This window comes from Carettochelys insculpta, chromosome 2, assembly GCF_033958435.1.
Source record: "Carettochelys insculpta isolate YL-2023 chromosome 2, ASM3395843v1, whole genome shotgun sequence".
NCBI classification, from domain to species: Eukaryota; Metazoa; Chordata; order Testudines; family Carettochelyidae; genus Carettochelys; species Carettochelys insculpta.
In genome coordinates, this window is record NC_134138.1 from 198,388,779 (window position 1) to 198,404,847 (window position 16,069).

General features: G+C 41.5%; 1 protein-coding gene across 1 annotated transcript in view; it reads left to right on the forward strand.

Moving 5' to 3' along the window:
- Positions 1–16,069, forward strand: part of CPNE4 (copine 4) — a 354,061-nt gene that overhangs the window by 199,437 nt on the left and 138,555 nt on the right. Inside the window, exons 5-6 of the mRNA XM_074986114.1 lie at positions 7,552–7,623; positions 11,842–11,916. Coding sequence (XP_074842215.1) covers positions 7,552–7,623; positions 11,842–11,916 — 147 coding nt within the window. The remainder of the gene's footprint in view (positions 1–7,551; positions 7,624–11,841; positions 11,917–16,069) is intronic.

Genomic DNA, 16,069 nt, shown 5'->3' on the forward strand with positions numbered 1-16,069 from the left:
TTCATCTTTTATATAAATTATGGCAGTGAGCCTTGAAAAATTAATTAATTAAAGCTTTTTTTTCCCTAAAGAGCTACAGGTTTGAAATTAAATTAATTAAATTTCAAGCCATTTTATAGTATCAAGAAACCCCTTTCAACAATGTTATTGTGACCTATTATATTTTGGTTGCGGACATTTTCATTTTCCCCCTCTCCGTCCAATATCCGGTTTTGACTGGATGATTGTTGTCATTCTTTAAACCTATAGCACTTAAAAAAAAAAAAGCTTTAATTCTGCTGTAAACATGCTGTATAGTGCTTTCGGGTTCTGATCCAATCTTGAAGTGCATTGCATGTGTTATGGAGAACATGAGCCACAAAGTAGGGATGGATATAGGAACAGTGGTGAGAGAGAGAGAGTACTTCTCCAGGAAAAAAACATTCAATAGGGAGGGTTTACAAAGTGTGAACCTGTATAGGTCACTTCTTTTATGTCTTAATGAATTATTGATCTAAACATGGATGATACATCCACGACACAAATTATTTTGATTGGGGCACATGGTGTATGTCTATCATAAAATTAAATGTGTGGAGGAAAATGACAGTGAAAGCATGCAACAGTGAACTCTTCCATATCCGGCATTCTGTCATCTGGAATTCTCAGATAACCGGCATTTTAACCATAAGTAAATTTTAGTTACGTTTTCCATAAGTACAGTAAAGTGAAAGTAAACACAAATAAATACAGCAAATACAGTATACGTTTACAGGGTACATTATTACTGTTGTTGGTAAATAAAGCACACTGTGTATATTTTTGTTTGTTTCTTAATATCTAATCTTGTTTTTCTTTAGCGTTATGCATGCTAGGTATACCTCTCTATTACGCAGAATATTTGAATATCTGGCAGCCTCCTGGTCCCAGGGCTGCCGGATATGAAAGAGTTTACTGTATTCTTTTAGCTGCTAAGCCATGAGTGTGTATGTATAATCACTCACACACTAGTTTAACAAATAACAAGAGGTCCTGTAGCAACTTAGAGACTAACAAATTTAATTAGGTTATGAGCTTTTATGGGTAAAACTCACTTCTTCAGAAGAAGACTGGCTAGTGTAGACAGTGTAAAGGTGCTTTCTGTGAGTACAGGTTGAGCCTTTCTAATCTGGCACTCTTGGAACTTGACCAGTGCCTAACGAGAGAATTTGCTGGACCATGGGAGGTCAATGTTGTCAAGCAGCATTAGTGACACTTCCACGGCTTACTGGGCTCTTAGAAGACATTTAGAAGTAAATTACAGCTAAATAACAGCGCAGAACACTGAGAGCCATCACTGGTGGCTGGAAGCAAACTTTATGGGATCACAGGAAGCTTGAGCACATCCATGATAAGTGGTTGTCTGGCTAATTAAAATCATGCCAGATTACGGATGTTGCTGGATGAGAGAAAGCCAGACTAGAGAGGTTCAATCTGTATTGCTGTTTATGATATGAGAAAAGGATAAGTCAGGAGCCTGTGCATCCCCCAGCTACTTGATTTTTCTCTTTTTACTATGGGTAGCTTATGAGCTTTAGCTGACACACCTATCTAGTCTTTCAACCTCCAGATACCTGAGTTCCTATCCTGGCATAAGTCACAAATGAAAACCATCTTGGATGTTTATCCTAGTCAAGTTGTGCAAGTCTGAAAACCACTTCTACCATTACGCAGCCTAATGGCTTGGTATGCTTGGTAACTGCTTGTCAAGACAGAACCAAAGCTCAAATAAAAGGTAATGCAGGGTAATCCTGATGTACATTGCCAGGGTTTTTTATAGGAAGTTGGTATATGCACAGTCATTGCTGGGGCCAGATATTTGCACAGTCATATGCTCAATACTGGCCACAGTTTTTATTTAAAAAAAAAAAGGTACGCCCAGGAGAGCAGCTTTTGTACCATATTAAACTGGAGATGGTACCAAAGTACAAAATATAGAGCCAGATTTAATCACCCTCAGATCCAGAATTTTGGTCTGGGCTCATCTCTATCCTTAATATATTGGGCCAGATGTTCAACTCAGTTACAGAAATGCAAATTCACGGTGTCTTCAGCAGAGTTTTTTCGGTTCAGCTGATCTTAGATATTGGCCTTAATGTTGAAGATCTCAGGATCTGGATGAAGCTTTTTCCTAATTTGCATAACTTCATTACATAGCTAAATTTTTTTCCAGCTCTCAGTATAGTATCAGGGACCTCATGAAAAGGTATTCAAAGTCTTTTGGGGAAAACGGGATTTAAGAGATCCACTCTGCCCTCATATCGATTTTGTGCAATGAGAAGATTTTTCACTTCTCCACATTGCTATTGCGAAGCACATCTTCCCATAAAGTTTTCAGTTGTGAATTGCTGAAGCAGGAGTCAAATCAAAGACATCTAACAAACAAAAGACTCGATAAATGCCTTGCCTTTGGCCATATTGCGAGTTCAACCATCTCCTTGGAACTATGAACTTAAGCAGCTGCTTCCTATGTTCATGTGTTCCAGTTGGCTGAAATGTGCTTGCTAGCTGCCAGGATACCTAACAACTTTTATGGTTCTGCTGGGGAAGTAATGTTATATCTGTAGATAAGCAATAAATGTGATTCATAATTGATGGAAGCTTCCAACCGAAAAAAAAAACATTCCAGCCACTAACAGCTACTCTTTTAGCATGTAAATAAAAAAGGCAATTTACTGCAAGTAAAAATTGATTTTTTGACAATTATTTAAATGACAGCCAGCAAATCTTAATTGTTAATTACTGTTTGAGGTAAGGATGCAGGCATAGATCTGCCAGATGGATCCATATTACTGGCCACTTGATTAACAACGTGTGGGTGTTCACACACGCATACACATATTTACATATGCAGAGTGTTTGCTGCAGCAAAATGACACTAATAGCTTAGAGAGCTGGTCTCATTAAAATGGGCTAATAATAGGAACATCAAAATAAACTATTCACTGTATTTTGACATAGGTAGCTGAACACAAGTGGAGACCCCAGAGTTTCAAGCTGCTTTATGTGCAGTGCATCTTGGTCCTTTGAGCAATTTGCAAAGGAGCAAAGGGAGGGCTAGAAATTTGAATGGGGTGAAAGTTCAAGGAAAAAAGGCTGGGATTCCTAAAGGAGGCTGGGTGAGGATAACTGAGTTACCGCACTTGAGCATGTGGAGGGTGATTGTTTTCCACCCAAGTTCTATCATAAACTAGAGATTAATGTAGTACATCTAAGGGATTAAAGGGACTGAAAAGCATATTGAAAGGAGCAGTGTGTTTTTGTGCTGGTATTTGCTGGCACTGAGTACCGGCATCTTGGCAGCCCCAGCCACGGGAATTGGAGGGGGCAGGGGATGGAGGGGGAGCAGGGAGCCGTCTGAGTACTGATTCTCTTTTTTAATTTTTTTACACAAAAAGCACTGGGAAAGAAGAGTTACAGTAATTACTCTCTTAAAATCATCCCAGTTAAGCCAGGTGCTACTGTATTCTAATTGTATTTTGCTCTCCTGCTTCACGAGATACTTTCCCTTTGTTCCATTATGGATAGAGCCCTAATTTAAAAACACTTTGGGTGTCTTTAGTGCTTGACCTCTGAGGAGCTCTGACAGGTCTTCAAAAAAGAGTTAATTGAACTCACAGAGCCCATGGGAGATGGATGAGTTTTACCTGAGCCCATTTGGCTGGCAGGTAGGCTGAGACACTGATGAACGTTGATTGACTAATCCTTGGAAGAATCAAGAGTAGAACACAAGAATCCTAACGCACTACTTAATTTGTGTCTCCACACAGTAGTTTCATCTGTGATCTTTATGGTCATGGAACAAAACTGTTATATGTAATGTGTTAGTTAAATTATATTTTATTACATTGCCCAATCTCCTAACCTTATGAGGATTCTTACTATCAACCACAGGCTATACCACAATAATACTAATGCTGGAACTTTTCCTTGCAACAAGCCCTGTTGCCAACTTTGTTTACATATCAATTCTAGAAACACCATCACTGGACCTAACCATGTTAATTACAGAATCACGGGCACATTTTCCTGTTCCTCAGCTAACATCATATTTGGCATCCTGTGCCAACAATGCCCACACACTTTGGTATATAGAGCAGACTGCAAACACCCTTCACCAAAGAATGAATGGACATGGAGCAGACATGAAAAATCTCCAAATACACAAACCTGTCAGCTAGCACTTTAATGGAGTGGGCAAGTCTGTTAAAGACTTGAGAGTTTGTGTCTTGCAGAAAAGGAACTTTAACAGCCGTCTACAGAGGGAATGCTCAGAACTAACATTGATATTCAAATTCAACACATTAGCACCTGGTTTGAACAGGGACAGCAATTACCTGATGCATTATAAGGACTCTTCTACATACTTTGATGTTTGACCTAACCCTTACTTCCTCAGCCCACACCCCTCCTTTCTCTTCTATCTGATTTGCCAAAAATAATAGCAAATTTTCTGATTTGTCAACCTCGATAACACTTTTTGGACGTCTATGCTTTATATATTGAGCCTGTTCTGGTATGGCTGTGAAGTCCCATGAAAGCTCATCACCTAATAAATTATTTTGTTAGTCTTTTTAAAGTGCTACATGACTGTTCTTGTGTGTGTGTGTGTGTGTGTGTGTGTGTGTGTGTGTGTGTGTGCGCATGCATATATATATATTTATATATATAAATATATTTATTATTATTATTATTATACAGGTTGCATCTCCCTCGTCCAGCACCCTCAGGACCTGACTAGTCCAGAACGAGGGAATTTGCCAGACGAAGGGAGGTCCCCTGCTCCAGCTGCTCCTCCCTGCTGCTCTCTCTTCTTTTGCCCGCTGCCTGTAGTCTTGGGGCCCCTTATTTCCTGCGCAGACCTCAAGCTCTGTTCAGCCTGACCACCTTGGGCTGCTGGCCATAGAGGCTGGCTCCAGCCCTGGCCAGGCTGCCAGACATGGCTCAGGCCCCACAGGTGCTGGCTCCAGATGTGGCCAAGGCCATGACCCGTGGGTGTCAGCTCCATGCCAGTTGGGCTGCAGGCGTGGCCATGGCCTGGCCCTGCGGAGGCAAACTCCAGCCCTGGCCAGGGTGCTGTACTTTACCTCAGCCCCACAGTTGGTGGCTCTGGCCATTGGGCTGCCAGCCTGGCCCAGGTGGCTGGCTCTGGCCCTAGTCTCACAGGCACTGTGTGCAGTCCCAGCTCCACAGGGCTACAGCAGGCTATTACCTTTGGCCAGGGACACAAGCCCCGCTGGGTTCCCCTACCCAAGGCAGCTGAGCTCCCTCTACTAATCTCACATCCCAGGGTCTCTGGTCCAGTAACATCCGTGGTCCTGGGAACCAGAGAATGCTGGTTCAGCCTGTGTGCGTGCGTGTGTGTGTGTATACATGTATGTACAAAGAGTTAATGGCAGCAACTTCTTTGACGGTCTCCACTTCTTGAAATGAAACTAAGCATTCTCTAGGTGCACCCATACGAACAGCTGCTGTTATCACTGTTAAGGCAGTTGTTTTACCTCAGTTACATCCCACATCACTGGGGCGCTGTTCGGTAAATTGCATCTGAAAGAACTGCATTGCCTTAGTGCTAGTTGCTTGTGTGAGAGTGGGATAATAAGTGATTCTGCAAAGCAAAACATGGGTGCCAGCCTTCAGTCTTCCTTATCCACTACCGCGACTGCTTGAAGTCCGCCTCCCACTGAGACAATGAAAAATAGTGTATGATTTGTGCAGGTTGCCATTGTACTTTGCAGTATATAATTCTCGAAGTTCGTATGCTTTGTGCTGATTAAAACTGTTATGATAATTACTGTTACTAATGTAGCATATTGTTCTAATCCATACACATTCCCAGAACATCAGCTGAGCAGGCGTAAACCTCTCCCTTTCCTTTATGGTCTCTTCAGTGGGTAATTGTTGTTTTTGCATGCTTTTCATAAAAGTGACTTTTGTCTCCATTCCTAGCTTACTGCACTTTAAAGGTCATGGACATAATGTTTTAAAAATATGTTGTAAAAAGTGGGAAAGAATTGTTCTTAATCCCAACACCATGCTCTGTGTTTGTTTTCTGCAAAATTGATAGCAGGTTGTAAATTCTTTGGGGCAGGAACCTTCTCTTTGCCTTGTGTTTGTACAGCTCCTAGCATAGTAAGGTTCTGAATAAATAATGGAGCTCCTACGAGCCACTTCAAGGCGAATAATAATAGTTCTTTGCTAATTAGCATAATCTTGTGTACATCGAATATTTTATAATTTGTTTTAGATGTTTCTAATGAAAAACATTTTTATAGACTCATACAATGGAAACAACCTAATAAACTTGGTCGGGGCAAGCAAAGTTTTTATGTTGGGCTGACTTTTCATCCCTGCAATTAGCAGGCCCCGCCCCCCCCCACCTGTCTAATGTAATCTAATTGAAATTTTGGTTATGTTAAAAATATGTATATAAATAAACAGACCCTTTTGGTATGTGTAAGAAAATAAGTATGTAGAATGTAAAAACTTGATTAATCGATATATAAATATCAATACACATACAGAAAAACAGTAACATATTTCAACATTTTTAATGAGATGGATGAATCTGAGACCCTGCAGGCAATCATGCCGTGCCCCCCTTATGAAATTTCAGGCTCCTCCAAGGTGGTCCACCCCCACCCCCCTGCTTTGCATACCCCTGAGCTCAGTCATCTATTACAGTCTGTCACCACATCACTTCCTTACTGTGAACTAGCACAGGAATTTTCCCTACAACATATTTTTCTCATATTTTTAACTAGCCTTGTTTTAAATATCTCAAGGTTTTGGAAATTCACTGGTTGGGGTTGTAGAAAACATACATCTCACTGTTACGCCTGGAATAATGTTTATGTGATATACATTAGTCACTCACTAGTTGTGTCGGTGTTGTGTACAGAGTTCCAGACAAAGCATGGTCCCCCATAGAGACAAAGTGGGAACACAAGCTGTGATGCAGCCTGTTTATGTCTGAATTTAAAGTTGTTTTTGAAATAGTTGGTATCCTGTTTAAAACTGACTGTGATTCGTCATAGAAAGAGACTTGATATTATTGTAATGTTTGGTAGGTTAATTGTGTAGAATTATTTTTCCCATGTGCACTCCTCCCCACGATTGTAAATACTCCTGGGCAATCTTAAACTGCTACCTTGTCTCTTAAATCTTTTTTAAAAAGCCTACTTCTACCTGATGTCTTTCCTCTGTCATAAGTTAAGCAAATGATAAGCTGCTGCTTTCACTTTTCAGCTCAAGTGTGTTAATTCTGTCCTGTCTCCCACAACCTTTCCTGATCCCCTTTGTCCCCTTGTTGCATCCTGCCTGTCGTGTCATGACAGTAAACTCCCTGGGACAAGGTCTGGTCACTTATGTTACATGTCTGTACAGTGCCTTGCTAAATGGGGCTCTCATCCTTGATGATGGTTCCCAGATGTGAATGCAAATAGCTGCAAGAACACACAAATCAAATCGACATCCAGGTATTTACAATACTACAGTTTCTAACTTTTCCCCCTTGTTTTGGTTTTGACACAGATTGTTTCACAAAGAAAACTCTCCAAATCCCTACTGAAACAGGGGAACACAGCAGGGAAATCATCCATAACAGTAAGCAAGACTTAGATATATTTTCCTCATGCTTAAAAATATCTAGTGTGACTATTTCATACTGAGTTGTTCGTATGATCTCTAACTGAAAAAATGTTTTGTTCCTTCTGATTTATTTGTCTGTTTCTGGTGATCTACAAATGACTAGAAAGGTTTTTAGTTTTGTTTTGTTTTTTTTTAAATGTTATAAAGTACATTTTGCAGATAAAGGCACAGAGAAAGGAAGCTGTACTATTTAATTATTTCTAATCCAAGCCTTACAGCCTTTAAAATGTACTTAAGCTTGAGTTTTCCAAGCCTTTTACATAGACTTAATTTTATATGTCTGAGTTGTCCCATTGACTTCACTGTGCATAAAGTTAAGTATGTGCATATATATTTGTAAGATTAGGGGAGCATTTCTTTGGTGAACACTTTCACTTCAAACATGGCTTTGAACTTTTTGATCGATTTTGACTTTTCATGCCAAAGCAGTGGCTCACCAATAGAGTGATGTAGAGATTAAAAATAATGTAACCTGGTGCAGGAAAAAAAATTAATTAGTTTGGATGGGGTGTTGACGCAGATCTAACCTTTCAGGCCTCTCTGACTCCCTGGCCAGGTTGCCAGGTAACACTCAATTTCCTGCAGTAAAGCCTTTAACTAGCTGTACAATGTTAGAAGGGAGTAAACTATTATAATCTGCCACATTACCTGTGTACAGAAGAGATGTGCGAGGGTGTATGTGTTTGTGGGAACATATACACAGTATACTATCTACAGCTTTCACACACACACACCCCCCTTGAAAACTCTCATTACAGTAAAGCCTTTCATATCTGGCGTTCTATCATCCGGAACTCACAAATAACCAGCATTTTAACCATAAGTAAATTTTAGTTACATTTTCCATAACTACAGTATACCGAAAGTAAATATGAATAAATACAGCAAATACAGTATAAATTTGCAGTGTACAATACTAGTGTTGTTGGTAAATAAAGTACTCTGCATAAATTTGTGTTTGTTTGTTAATATATAAGCTTGTTTTTCTTTAGTGTTATGCATTGCTAGGTATACCTCTCTGTTATCCAGAATATTTGACTATCCAGCAACCGGGGCAGCCAGATATGAAAAGAGTTTTCTGTGATACTGGGGAGTACGTACATTTCCCTGGAGAACAGGGTACTCAACCAGCCATTTTTGAAGACTATACAAACATAGAAATAAAGACAAAACCTACGCTCTGCCTCACTCAGAATCAAACACAGATTGAACCTGTCTAATTCAACACCCTCGGGATGTGACTGGTGCCAAACAAAAGAACTTGCCAAACCACGGGAAGTCAATATTGTTTAGCAGCATTAACAACACTTCCACTGCTTACTGGGCTCTTATAAGACATTTAGGGGTAAATTACAGCTAAACAACAGCACAGAACACTGGGAGCCAGGACTGGTGGCGGGAAACAAACTTCATGGGACCACAGGAAACTTGGCCACACCCATGATAAGTAGTCATCCAGCTAACTAAAATCATGCCGGATGACAGTTCTTGCCAGATGAGTGAGTGCCAGACAAGAGAAGTTCAAACTGTTTAAGGAGATAACAAGATGATGAATAAGGATATAGGGCCTGATTTACATTTACATGATGTTACGGCCCCTTTATAACGCCAGAGCAGCATAAAGCAGGTTTTCTTAACCTGTGCTTTGTATCCCAAAGTTGAGTTGTGGGAATGTTTAAAAGGGTAACATCACAGCTCTTGGAGCCCCAATGGGGCTGACTGGCCTAGCTCCTTGTTTCTGGTTTTGTAACTTCTGGTGTTTGAACACAGCTCAGGTTTGGCCTTGATGTTTCTTGGCCTTGAACACAGGGGGCCAACCAGGGCAAGTATGAGTGGATTGCATTATGACTTGGTGTGCCAGGACACAATGCCACTCACACAAATTTGGCCTAGCTCCCCACTACTCTTTAGGGGAACAGGACCAAGCCTTGAGCCACATTGTGATCCCAGAGCTCGCCATACCCCAGAGCAGAGAACTAAGTCCAACCAGTCCTACAGGACAGGAGATTCAGGAGAGGATGCTGAGAGGTATGTGTGAGGAGCATACCACACAGGTAGGATCCAATGTCCCTCAGGGCCTCTCATGCCAGTTGCAGGACACAATCCATTCTCCCCCGCCCCCCATCCCCAGACTATTTATTTGATCATGGAAGGCTGTTGACACTTACAAATGGGTCCTGAGCCCAAGATGGGTGAGACCCACTGCAGTAATGGGCCTTAGTGAGAACCAGAATCAGGTCCATACTTCTGTTCTGTGTTCAGACAGATCCTAGTACATGGAAGATGGGTGCTTGTTAGGAATTCCATGTGAGGCTGAAATATAAATATATTTAAAATAAGGAGAGCTGAGGATAGTGAGGTGAGGGTTTGGACCACCACAGTGCAACTCCTGGTTTGACAATCTTTGTTGCCAAATTGCTGTAGCTAGTAACTGGAATCAGGATTTGCAAGATGAATTCCTCTCTCTACCCTTGTCTAGCTGCCTGACTTGAAACAAGTCACTTAAGCTTTGGATTCCGCAGCCTCCCTTCTTTACTGGCCTCTTGCGAGGCTTGGCTGATTGACATATCAGCTGTCCCTTGAGATCCTCAGAGAGATGTTGCATAAGTGCAAAGCCACAGGAATATGTAAGGTTCCACTTCAGAAACCTAGCAGGACAGCAAAGTAAAGAAGGAGGTTCATATTGTTAGCTTTTCTGCAGACAGTTTTGATAACTACTTCTCTGCATGGGTGTTAAAATATCACTGCAATTTTACTATTAATAACAGGGGTAAAGGCTTACATATCTTGGCTCCTACCCAATGGTACGTTAAAGCAGATGGATGTTCCTCAAATTAGAACAATTGAACTGAAACAGAAATAATTTCGTGAAAACCTGGATGTCTCAACGTGATAAATCAGAATGAAATATTTTTAATTAACTTGGTCCCAGGCTCACAAATGGAGCCTTTGTGAAATGGGGAATTTACTAATGTTAATGTTTCAGTTTGTTTTTACACCTGACTCCTGTTGAGTTATGTATTCTTCAGTGAATTTGAAAAACTCACAGATAGCTGTGCTATAATCTTTGGTGCTACCTTTAAGGTTCCTAATGAATATATAGTTAACAGGAATGTTGTGAACAAGGCACAAGAAGTCAGTCTTCCACTCTACTCTGTACTGATTAGACTGCAATGGCTGTATCTGGACTAGCCCCCAACTTCGAAAGGGCCATCGTAATTAGGGTGTTGGGAGATTACTAAAGAAGTTGCCGTGGGGGAGATTTAGCCTAATAAAGTGCGGCATATGCACCGCAGCACGTCATTAGTAATCTCCCAACACCCTAATTACCATGCTCCCTCCAAAGTTGGGGAATGGTCCAGACACAGCCAATAGGAGTATTGTGTCCAGTTTTGGACACCATATTTCAAGAAGAATGTGGAGAAATTGGATAAGGTCCAGAGAAGAGCAACAAGAATGATCAAAGGTCTAAAGAACGTGAGCCATGAGGGAAGACTGAAAGAACTGGGATTGTTTAATTTAAAAGAGAGCAACTTATAGCCCAGGACCAAGGGTCCTTCCCTATAAGGCACACCAAAACAGTCATACAGAGCACTTATAACCTACATAGATACAATTAATGTGTGTGCGCACGTGTGATTGTATTTTCTTGCACAAGTAGGGATTTGTGTGCACACACCCCTGCTTGTAAATAACTTGTATGACCAAATACCAGTTTTATATGACACACATTTTGTAACTAAAAGTCCCAGCAGATTCTGCTGAAACAGTTTAAAGAGGCTTCAAGCAGCACTGTTGACTCAGGAGGATTGTGTAAAATAGAATAGTGGAAGCATCATGTTGTATTATACGGATCTGAATTTCATGGTAATTAATTGCAGGTAATTTCATTCCATGTCTTTTCATTTCTTACGGCAGGTTGCATAGAAATAGCTTAAAAATTTACAACTCAAACGGCTTCCACTCAGTGAGAGGCGAAATACGTTGCCAGAGGGAAGTGTGCTGTTTTGACCTATTCTGCTAGCTCTGCTAGCTAAGCGTCTGGTTTCTTGGAGGGTGACTGTCAATTTCCAGCTGATAGGGTCTATAGTCCACAGGCTGGTAAATGGCATCTTTCCTAATTTTATTTTCTTTTATAATACATGCAAAACTCAAATGTAGCTTCTCATTTAGGTGATTGCTGAAGAATTATCCGGTAATGATGACTACGTTGAACTTTCATTCAGTGCACGGAAATTAGATGACAAGGTAAGCTGTTTGGTATTAACCTCATTGAAAGATATAAGAATGCCTGCAAATATGATTTAATAAGATTTTCCCCCACAGCTTTTTTGTTGTTGTTGTTGCTTGACGTCATTAAACACATCAGAGATTTCAGATCAATGCTTCCAATGAGGCTTTCCTCAAGTTGCAAAGTAATTAAAAAAACTCAAGGGAATGTAATTAAAGCCAAGACAATTTAATTATGCTGAGACCTCATTTATTTAAAATGCCACTGATCAGAAGTGCTAAGATAAGTGAGCCTTTTACAAGAAATCAAGATGTAGCATTCAAAGTAGGCATCTTAACATAGTGCTTGAATATTTCATGCAATCTTGGACAATGTATATATTTTATATTCAGCAAAATGTATCTGAAATGTGAGAAACAGATTCCTTCTTATGTGTTTCTCAAAACCATCTCCAGTTCAGTCAGAAATCTATGCATAGACTACAGAGTACATCTTTATCCATCAGTAGTTCCCACTGTTATTAATTATATAGGTTGAACTTCTCTAGTTTGGTAACCTTGGGACCTGACTGGTACAACACCAGATAATTTGCTGAACCACAGGAGGTCAATATTGTATAGCATCATTTTCAATACTTCCACTGCTTAATGGGCTCCGAGCAGAAATTTAGGAGTAAATTAGAGGTAAATACGGTAAACTCTTTAATATCCGGCAATGCTGGGACTGGAAGGTTGCTGGATATTAAAGTACTCTGTTTAATGGAGAGGCAGGGGACCCTGCCAGCCCCGTGGCTGGGGCCTGGCTTGAGTGCGGAGCCCCACCAGCAGCTCCAGCCCTGGGGAGGCTGGGGCATTGAGTTTGGGGAACTCCACCAACTCTGTGGCTGGGGGAACTCCAGCAGCCCTGGCATGCAGGGCTGTGCCTGCACGGCTCTGCTGGTGGGCCCTGGGGCACATGGCTCTGTCAGTGGCGCTGGGGTGCAGGGCTCTGCTGGTGGGCCCAGTTGCTGGGAGCTGGCTGGTGTGGGGGAGCGACAGAAGGTCTGGGGCATGGGTCTCTGCCAGCAGCCCTGGGGCATGGAGCTGGGAGCCAGTCAGGACAGGGGGAATGCTGGTGCGCCAGGGCATGGGAAACACTTGCAGGTCCAGGGCATGGGGCAGCCCCAGGGTGCAGGGGAATGCTGGCAGCCCTGAGGTGCAGGGCTCTGCCAGTGGCCCCAGGGCTGGGAGCTGCCTGGGGTGCAGGGGAATGCCAGCCACTTCAGAGCTGGGAAGCCTGCAGCTCTGGTTCTGGGAGAATGCCGCCGCTCCAGGGCCAGAAAGCTGGCAGCTCTGGGGCCAGAGGAAGCTGGCTGGGGCCAGGGGAAACTGGCGGCTCCAGCCCCTGGGAGCCAGCTGGGACTTGGGAAGAAAGCAGCATGTTTCTGCCTGATATCTGAGAGTTCTGGTTGAATGAATACCAGATGAAAGAGAGTTTGCTGTAACAGCAGAGAACACTGAGAGCCAGGACTCAAGGCTGTAAACAAACTTTATGGGTCAGTCAAAAACTTGGACACATCCATGATAAGTGAATACATCCAGCTAACTAAATCATGACAGACCACAGATGTTGCTGGAGCAGAGTGTAGCAGACTAGAGAAGTTCAAACTGTATAACATTTTACCTCTATATGGCACCTTTCACCCAAGAGAACCCAGATAACTTTGTATATAAATCACAACCTTTAATAGTCAAATGTAATAGGAGGTGTGCGATTATTTAAGGTAATGGAGGGAACATCATTGTAATTAATGGATACCCTGGGGCCACGACCCTGCTTTGGATAACGGGGACTTTGAGATAATTGAAGGTCTGATAACCACTGTTGCACTGAATCCCTACAAACACCATTAGAATGCAGACCCCTCTTGGCTGTTACGCTGTTCCTAATTAGTAACGTATGGTAACACCACACTGCAGTTTGGGACACAATCCTGAAAATACATAGGTGCATATGTGAGTATGAGTGCGATTGGTTTGATTATATCAATAAGAGTAGAGTTATGTATGTGCACCGTGTTTAGTGGATCAGATAATAACTGAGGAATAATAGCATATTAACTGGAACTACCAAACAATGTAGGCAGGCAGAATATAATCAGCAATGCTGGAATCTGATTAGGCCACAAGGGTTAATAGCATCCCTCTATTTAGCCTCTTTAATGACCATAAAGGATGAGTCCCATCTGGACGATGAATTATTCCCTCACTGGGAGTTGGTGGGTCTTCAGTGAAAATCAGATAATTCATTTCAGTGTCAAAAGTGGATTTAAGAAACCAATCCTCATCACTGCTTTTTAAAATAATTTTTTAAAACCATAGCATTCACTTCAGCTGTCATTCCGGCTGTTATGCCCACAAAAGGAAAAGGGAAGGTGCCATGTGCCAGGTGTTTCTTTCCCATCAGTCTACCACATAATCTGGTGAAAATATCTCTGAATGGGCCATGATTGTTACTGTTATTAAGCCAGTTAAGAGTATGAATGCAATCTCCACTTCAGCACCTGAGCTATACTCAATTCAGGGGAATGTTGGAGAGCCTTGTTACCACAGGGTATCTTTCTGTGGGACATATCTAAATTAACAATGGGTCCTTATGCGACATGACAAGATCATCATGGCACCTGCTTTTTTTGATATCTGGTGTCTGATCTGGTGGATCTGTTTAGTAAAAATCATTTAATTAATCAAGTCTCCTAGTGGACTGAAAGATTTAATGGCCTGGGAGTCAGGAGACAGTTTTATTCTCAATCCAGCCAATGATTCAATGTATTACCTTAGAAAAGACACTTACAGCTTGCCTTCATGGGTATATTCAGGAAAATCAATCTTAATTAATTAAAGGTGTGAATTTGAAGTGGAATACTTAGGCACCTGTATTAAGCCCCTGTGTGAACACTCTCATTCATAATTAATTCAAAAGGCTGTCTCAGGGGCCAGAAAAAGGACTGTCCTGTTAGTGTGCACCTATAACTACAGGATAATGACAAGAGACAATTCAATCAACTGAGAAGGCGAGAAGAGAAGGAGAAGGCAAGAAGATCCTTGACCTCTGTGAAATGTAACAACAAAAAGGAGAGGGAAGTGAAGTAGCAAGAAGAAAGTATCAAGATGTTGGAAAAAAGAGAAGGCCCAAGAACCTATAGCAAAATCAGCTTGATCACCAACAAGGAAAGTCTTCAGAAATCATCTCCTGCAAGTTTAAGATGTTATGCATTAGAGTGCTAAACATTCAACTGAACAAGAACATCACCCTCAAGATTATTTAGAGCTATGCCCCCCACAAGCACAAGCAAAGATGACAATGTGGAAGAATTCTGCCAGGAGCTTGAGGAGTCCCTAGCTCAGATATCCACATGTAGGATTGTGATGAGAGATTTCAACACCAAGGTTGAAAGAGGGAAAGTAGGTGAAAAGTTCATTGGCTGGTATGGCATTGGTGAACAGAGTCCACAAGGAGAATGATGGCAACACACGTGAAGACTAAAGAAAGGTTCATTTGGTAACACCTGTTTTAAGAAGAAGGCCACGAGCAAGTGTACATAGATTGCACCCAGAACAAAACTAAAAGAACAAGATGGACTGTATTCTGATCAATAAGCAGCACACTATACAGGACACCTCAATAGTACCATCATTTAGCACTGGCAGTGACCATCACTTGCTCAGAGCGTGGGTCAACTTCAATGAAAAGGTGGTGAAGAAAATGCTACAGACCACAAATTGGAGACAGTGGCCAACATACTTGATGAGGCAGTCTTGAAGGTGAACATTACCAAGGAAGACTAGAGAGTTATCTATAACTGTGAGGAGGATTATAAAAACTGCACTGATACATTGAGGTTATGCATGAAATTAGCCAAGAAAGAAAGACCAGAAAGAGAAAATGGAAGAATTGGAGGAAATGTGGAACTTGCTAGAGAAAAGGAAGGTAAAGCAAAATGATGGTGAAAAACTTGCATACTCACTCCTTTGCAAGTTGATAAGAAAACTAAAGAAAGTCTTCAAGAAACACCAAACTGAAAGACTGCTAAAGGTGGCTGAAGATATCACAAGCCTCAAAAATGGAAAAGGGAATTGACACTGTACAGGTCAACAACAATGGCAATGAAGAATAAGAATGGAAAGTGAT